This window comes from Silene latifolia, unplaced genomic scaffold (assembly GCF_048544455.1).
Source record: "Silene latifolia isolate original U9 population unplaced genomic scaffold, ASM4854445v1 scaffold_265, whole genome shotgun sequence".
In the NCBI taxonomy this organism is placed as follows: Eukaryota; Viridiplantae; Streptophyta; class Magnoliopsida; order Caryophyllales; family Caryophyllaceae; genus Silene; species Silene latifolia.
The window spans coordinates 140,452-148,479 of NW_027413208.1; the positions used below are offsets into that span (position 1 = coordinate 140,452).

General features: G+C 37.8%; 2 protein-coding genes across 2 annotated transcripts; both read right to left on the bottom strand.

Annotated features, from left to right (window-relative positions):
• Positions 1 to 4,235: 4,235 nt before the first annotated feature.
• LOC141639052 (putative mitochondrial protein AtMg00860) lies at positions 4,236 to 4,685 on the bottom strand. Its single transcript, XM_074448233.1, has one exon. The coding sequence runs from the start codon at positions 4,683 to 4,685 to the stop codon at positions 4,236 to 4,238; it is 450 nt and encodes a 149-aa protein (XP_074304334.1).
• Positions 4,686 to 5,277: 592 nt separating this feature from the next.
• LOC141639053 (uncharacterized) lies at positions 5,278 to 6,792 on the bottom strand. The gene has a single exon (XM_074448234.1). The coding sequence runs from the start codon at positions 6,790 to 6,792 to the stop codon at positions 5,278 to 5,280; it is 1,515 nt and encodes a 504-aa protein (XP_074304335.1).
• Positions 6,793 to 8,028: the final 1,236 nt, after the last annotated feature.

The following is an 8,028-nucleotide window of genomic DNA, read 5'->3' on the forward strand; positions in this document are numbered from 1 at the left end:
TACACGGTTTTTGGGATTCCGTGGTCCCGGAATAAAATTCTCCGGAAATCACATAGAAAGTTCCTCGGTCAGATAAAGCGCCCACGCAAAGTTTGAGCACCAACGGAAGACATTTGGGGTGTCGGTGTGCCACAAACCAAAGATTCGCCAAACTCGAATTATCGTGAAAAATGTGTTAAAGCTCGTTATTTGAGGCTGAAATCGAACAGGTTGATTCCTGAAATGAGCTCGGACGCGTGATTGAAAAACAGGAGAAAAAAATGGGTTCGTGCGACCTTCCGAATGTTTGAAATTGAAGTGTATAATACACGGTTTTCGGGATTGGGGTCCCGAAATAAAATTCTCGGAAAAAATAGAAAGTACCTCGGGTCGATAAAGCGGCCACACAAAGTTTGAGCACCAACGGAAGACATTTGGGGTGCCGGTGTGCCACAAACCGAGATTCAGCAAACTCGAATTATCGTGAAAAATGTGTTAAAGCTCGTTATTTGAGGTTGAAATCGAACGGGTTGATTCCTGAAATCGAACAGGTTGATTTCTGAAATGAGCTCGGACGCGTGATTGAAAAACGGGGAGAAAAAAAACGAGTTCGAGACGACCTTCCGACGGGTGAAATTGAAGTGTATAATACACGGTTTCCGGGATTGGGTCCCGAAATAAAATTCTCGGAAATCACATAGAAAGTACCTCGGGTCGATAAAGCGGCCACACAAAGTTTGAGCACCAACGGAAGACATTTGGGGGTGCCGGTGTGCCTAAAACCAGCATTCGCCAGAAACTCAATTATCGTGAAAAATGTGTTAAAGCTCGTTATTTGAGGTGAAATCGAAACGAGTTGATTCTGAAATGAGCTCGGACGCGTGATTGAAAAGCGAGAGAAAAAACAGGTTCGGTTGATTTTAAATCTGTTTTATCTTAGGCTCGATACCAATCAACGCCCACTTTTGTTTTTCTTAAAATAGTCATTATAAATACGAAAAGGGTGTACAAACTGTACCATTAGATATTATACAAACAAACCTTACAAAGTAATATAAAAAGAAAAACTATCTTACAGAGATCGTTCATTCTGCCGTATTTTCACAAAAAGGAAAACACAAGGCTAATTTACAATATGGTACAAGTTTGTCTTATTACATATTTTTCTCTAAAAGGCAAAAATCTGCCGACATCGTCAAAACTCACCCCTCCTTATTCCCCCAAGACAAAACTGAAAAAAATTATAAACATAACGGGATCAGCCAACCACAGCCGAGTATGACTCGATTCCCTCACCGGCCTTATGTCGAACATTTACTCAAAAGGAATTATCAACCTTATATTGCCCAATATGATACTTACCAGAATACAATTATTTCCTGTCAGGGACCAACCCGGTATCCCAAAAACATTATATGACTACCATTCCAACAGGATATATACATATTCATATGACACTACTACCGGTATACCATTACTGAAAAGGATAGACATTACGGAGTAAATCTCCCACCGGGTCTAGAACCCATCTCCGTGTACACAAGCTAAATAATTTTTCTCCATGGGCCAACGCCCTCAGTTTATATATTGAGCCAACGCTCGCAGGGCCAACGCCCCTGGGACCAACGTCCCTCTTGTTTATATATATATGGAACCAACGCTCCCGGAGCTCATCGCTCCGGGCCAACGCCCTCATGTGTACACGGGTTATATAATAATGTCATCCCAATCCAATAATCGTATCCCGAATGCTACAATTGGCCAATTATGCAAAATGACAACAATAACCTTATCACAGTCATACATACTTATAAGACGATAACCTATATAACATGTGAGCAATGTAACAATCATAAGATAAAATTAACAATAAAACTAATATAACGGATTATTTCTAATCTCTTATTTCAAAGGTAAATAAAGGTAAATAATTACTTATATCGACAAAGGGTCCCGAAATCATACCTTACTAGGTATATAATGTATCCGATGAAAATCAACACCCTTTATTTCCTTTCTTTTCCTCTCGTTTTTGGTAGAATTGTGATTTTTTTTTTTATATATACATACATGCAAACGGTGGAATCTAGGGGAAAGTGACACCACCCACAACATTAGGTGAGTCACCCCTCACGTGTAAAATTTTTATAATTTTTTTTTTTTTTTTTTTTTTTAAATCTAATAAACTAGTAAAACCGAATGTCGTAACAAGTCCCGACAAATATATTCTTATACAAAAATACTAAAATGAAGTCATCTTCATGTATACAGAAAATATACGAGCTTAGTCTATAAAGTCTCTAATAGTCCTATTATTATATATATCTTAAAATAATTTTATTCGGGGTATTACATTATACCCTCCTAAAAAGAAGTTTCGTCCCGAAACTTAAAATACCTTATCTATTGGAAAAGTTGGGGATACTTGCTTCTCATCTCTAGTTCGGTTTCCCATGTTGCTTCGGCATTATCATGGTGCGACCATAGAATTTTAACCATTGGAATAACTTTGTTACGAAGAACTTTCTCTTTTCGATCCAAAATTTGAACTGGTTGCTCCTCATAAGTAAAATTTTCTCTAACTTCTATTGGTGGCATCTTGATAACATGACTAGCGTCAGGAATATACTTTCTTAAAAGTGAAACGTGAAACACGTCATGGATCCTTGATAGTTCAAGGCGGATAAAGTCGATATGCTAACTCTCCAATTCTTTTAGCTATTTCAAAAGGTCCTATATACCTTGGACTTAGCTTTCTCTGCTTCCCAAACCTTATTATTCCTTTGGTAGGTGATACTTTAAGGAACACAAAATCGCCCTCCTGAAATTCCACTACTCGTCTTTTCAAATCAAAGATAGCTCTTTTTGTCGACTTTGTGAAGTCCGCATTCTTTCTCGTATAAATTTTACTTTATCTGTGGTCTCTTGGATCAGATCCGGTCCGATGATTTTAGCTTCATCAATGTCACTCCAACACAATGGCGTTCTACACTTTTGTCCATACAAAGCCGAATAGGTGCCATACCTATCTTTGGCGTGATATTTGTTATTATAAGAAAATTCTATTAACGGTAAATGTTGCTCCCAAGATCCTTGAAAATCCAAAATACATGACCTCAATAAATCCTCCAAGGTTTGGATGGTTCGTTCCGTTTGACCATCGGTTTGGGGTAAAAAGCGATCTTGAAGTTAAGTTGAGATCCCAAAGCTGCTTGAAAACTCTTCCAAAACTTGGCTAAAAAGTTGGTATCTCTATCAGATATAATGGTTTTGGGAACTCCATGCAGTCTAACTATTTCCTTTATGTACTTCTTAGCTAACTGTTCCGAGTTCCATGAAGTCTTTGTTGCTAAAAAGTGTGCACATTTGGTTAACCGGTCGACAATCACCCAAATCTCATTCATCCTTGAGTGATACGGGTAATCTGTGACAAAATCCATGGCAATTGATTCCCATTTCCATGTAGGAATATCTAAGGGTTGTAAAAGTCCTCCTGGTCTTTGGTGTTCAATGTTTACTTGTTGACAAGTCAAACATTTCAAAACAAAATCGCCACCTCTTGTTTCATATTACTCCACCAAAAAGTTTGTCGAATGTCCTTATACATCTTATTCCCTCCAGGATGAATTGAATATCGGGAATTGTGGGCTTCATCCATGATTCTTTTCTTAAGAGTTGTCAAATGGGGTACACACAACCGATTTTGAAACCAAAGTGATCCATCTTCATGGATTAGAAAGCCTGGTGCTTTTCCTATTTGTATATCCTTCCGAATTTTCTCTAATTGCGGATCTTTTCTTTGTTCTTCCTTTATCTCATCACTTAAGGTTGGGGTTACTTCTAGAGCCGCCAAATGTCCGATTAGATCTCCCATAACTATTTCAATATCTAATCTTGTTATGTCATTTTGGATATGGGGTTGCTTTACCGTAAGAAGATTCAAAGTGGGAATTGACTTTCGACTCAACAAGATCGGCTACCACATTAGCTTTTCCGGGTGGTATTGAATATCCAAATCATAGTCCTTAAGAAACTCAAGCCATCTACGCTGTCTCATATTTATCTCTTTTTGGGTAAAAAGGTATTTTAGGCTTTTATGATCAGTATATACCCGACATGAAATTCCATAAAGATAATGTCTCCAAATTTTCAAAGCTTAAAACGATCTGCAGCAAGCTCCAAATCATGAATGGGATAATTCTGTTCATGGGTTTTTAATTGCCTAGAAGCATAAGCAATTACCTTTCCCCCTTGCATTAGAACACAACCCAGTCCTTGCTTGGAAGCATCACTGTATACTTCCAAGTCATCGGGGTGCCATTCGGTAGAGTAAGTACAGGTGCATAAGTGAGTCTATTTTTCACTTCACCGAATGCTCGATCACATTTTTCACTCCACTCAAATTTTGTACTTTTCCTGATTAGGTTCGTAAGGGGTTGAACAATTTTCGAGAAATCCTTTACAAACCGACGATAATATCCCGCTAATCCTAAAAAGCTGCGGACTTCCGCTACATTCTTAAGAATTGGCCAGTTTGTAATTGTATCAATCTTTTGAGGATCCACTTTTATTCCTTCCGCTGATATAACATGACCTAAGAAACTTATTTCTCCTAACCAAAATGCGCATTTCGAGAACTTGGCATATAATTGGTTTTCCCTTAAAGTTTCAAGCGTTTCGCAAATGGTTAGCATGTTCTTCCTCATTCTTAGAGTATATTAGAATATCATCGATAAAAATGATGACAAACTTATCCAAGTAAGACCTGAATACTCTATTCATTAGGTCCATAAAAATTTGGAGCATTAGTGAGTCCAAAAGGTAAAAGCGTGAACTCGTAGTGTCCATAACGAGTTAAAGCGATTTTGGAATATCCTCCGATTTTATCCTTAATCGATGATATCCCGAACGCAAATCGATTTTTGAGAAAACAAAGCACAACCTTGCAATGGTCAAAAAGGTCATCTATACAAGGTATAGGATATTTATTCTTTATAGTGACCTTATTAAGTTCTCTGTAATCTATACATAATCTCAAACTTCCATCTTTCTTTTTGACAAACAGTATCGGTGCTCCCCAAGGTGAGGTACTAGGTTTTATGTATCCCTTTTCCAACAATTCATCTAGTTGTTCCTTTAATTCCTTTAGTTCTGCAGGAGCCATTCTATAAGGAGCCTTAGAAATTGATGTACTTCCAGGTACTACTTCAATCGGAAACTCTATTTCACGGTGTGGGGGCATTTCGGGAATGTCTTCAGGAAAAACATCCGAAAACTCATTTACAACCGGTATATTAGTTATACCAGCTCAGACTCTGATGGTTTACCGATGTCACATAAGTACCCCTTACACCCTTGGCGTAACAACTTTAGAGCTTTTAACAAGGATATAATCCTATTTCCCTTACAAGTTACTTGAAAAAGTATTTTCTCTCCATCTGTTCTCATAATTGTCACCGATTTCTCATGACAGTCTACCATCACATGATTCTTCCTAAGCCAATCCATTCCTAATACAATATCAAAATCTTGTAGGTTAAACTGGATAAGATCGGCTAGGAAGCGATTTCCCTCTATTGTCAAAACACAGTCTCTAAATAATGTGGTACAGGATATTATTTCCCCTGTGGGTAATCCAATTGGGAGTCTTAGTTCTTGGTTCTGGGGTTTTAAATGCAGCCTTTTACTCAGAGAATGTGATACAAATGAATACGATGCTCCAGTATCAAACAAGACATTAACAGGAGTAGAGTTGAGAAAAATGTTACCCGTAACCACGTCGTCAGAAGACTCCACCTCCTGAGAATTCATTACATACACCCTTCCTCGAGTTGGACCCGGTTTTTGCACTTGTTGCCCTTGCGGGTTTTGAGGTACACGTGCATTAGAAGTAGTGGCAATACCGAAGTTAGGTGCTTTAAGCTGCGGACAATCTCTCTTTTTATGGGTTGGGCTTCCGCATTCATAACATCGAAAAGTAGGATATTTACATTGAGTAACGACATGATTGTCGCGACCACATCTTATACAGAAAGGCTTCGTATCTCTTTCCTGAAACTGATTAAATGGGTTTCTTCTAAACCCTAAATGGGCTTGTTTATAAAAATTTCCTCCAGTGACTTTGTCTTTTTCAAACTTCCTTTTGCTCCCAACTTGTTCATTCTCCTTTTCATTCATTATTCTCTCTGCGTTGGTCGCCTTATCATACATATCTTGATAATTTAAACAGGTGTGGGTGGATAGTCTATCACGAAGATCCCACTTTAGTCCTTTCTCAAAACGGTTCATTCTCAATTCTTCAGTTGCCACCATATGCGGAGCAAATCGAGATAACTCCATGAATTTTGACGCGTACGCAGTAACAGACAATGACCCTTGCACCAACTTATTAAATTCATCCTCTTTCTGTCTCCTAAGCGATGGAGGATAAAATTTTGACCGCATAAGTTCCTTAAACTTAGCCCAGTCAAATCCTTCTTCATAACTTCTTTCTTTTACGGTTTCCCACCATAAATCGGCTTGTCCTACCAAATAATACACCGCAAATCCTACCCTCCATGTCTCCGGACACTGTATAGCTTCGAAAAGCTTATCAAAACTTCTTAACCAATTTTCAAATTCTACGGGGTCCAACTTTCCATCATATGTTTTAGGATTATAACATGCCATCTTCTTAAAGAATTTAGCACTATTTTCCTCATTATGGGAATTGTTGTTTCTTATAGCATCAGCCACAATTGCTGCGAAATTACTCATATCTGTGTGCTCATTGGGGGCAGGTTGGTTAATATCAATACTGTTAAATTGAGACATCCTATAAGACACAAAGAGTAAGTCATCACACTCCTAGTTTTTTTTTTTCAAACAGGCTACTTATATACATATATATCACAAATATAAACAAAACACAGTAAAAATAGTAATAATAATATGAATAACATTATCCTTAATATCTACCCCTCTCTCGGTTGATTTTAAATCTGTTTTATCTTAGGCTCTGATACCAATCTGTAACGCCCCACTTTTGTTTTTCTTAAAATAGTCATTATAAATACGAAAAGGGTGTACAAACTGTACCATTAGATATTATACAGCGGAACCTTACAAAGTAATATAAAAAGAAAAACTATCTTACGAGAGACGTTCGCCGTATTTTCACAAAAGGAAAACACAAGGCTAATTTACAATATGGTACAAGTTTGTCTTATTACATATTTTTCTCTAAAAGGCAAAAACTGTCGACATCGTCAAAACTCACCCCTCCTTATTCCCAGCACAGAAACCTGAAAAAAATTATAAACATAACGGGATCGACCAACCACAGTCGAGTATGACTCGATTCCCTCCACCGGCCTTATGTCGAACATTTACTCAAAAGGAATTATCAACCTTATATTGCCCAATATGATACTTACCAGAATACAATTATTTCTGTCGGGGACCAACCCAGTATCCCAAAAACATTATATGACTACCATTCCAACAGGATATATACATATTCATATGACACTACTACCGGTATACCATTGCGAAAAGGATAGACATTACGGAGTAAATCTCCCACCGGGTCTAGAACCCATCTCCGTGTACACAAGCTAAATAATTTTTCTCCATGGGCCAACGCCCTCAGTTTATATATTGAGCCAACGCTCAGGGGGCCAACGCCCCGGGACCAACGTCCCTCTTGTTTATATATATATATGGAACCAACGCCCCGGAGCTACGCTCCGGGGCCAACGCCCTCATGTGTACACGGGTTATATAATAATGTCATCCCAATCCAATAATCGTATCCTGAATGCTACAATTGGCCAATTATGCAAAATGACAACAATAACCTTATCACAGTCATACATACTTATAAGACGATAACCTATATAACATGTGAGCAATGTAACAATCATAAGATAAAATTAACAATAAAAGTAATATAACGGATTATTTCTAATCTCTTATTTCAAAGGTAAATAAAGGTAAATAATTACTTATATCGACAAAGGGTCCCGAAATCATACCTTACTAGGTATATAATGTATCCGATGAAAATCA

What these genes read in the sequence shown, in the direction of transcription:
- LOC141639053 (XM_074448234.1), bottom strand. Translation starts at nt 6,792, where the DNA reads ATGTCTCAATTTAACAGTATTGATATTAACCAACCTGCCCCCAATGAG.
- LOC141639052 (XM_074448233.1), bottom strand. Translation starts at nt 4,685, where the DNA reads ATGAGGAAGAACATGCTAACCATTTGCGAAACGCTTGAAACTTTAAGG.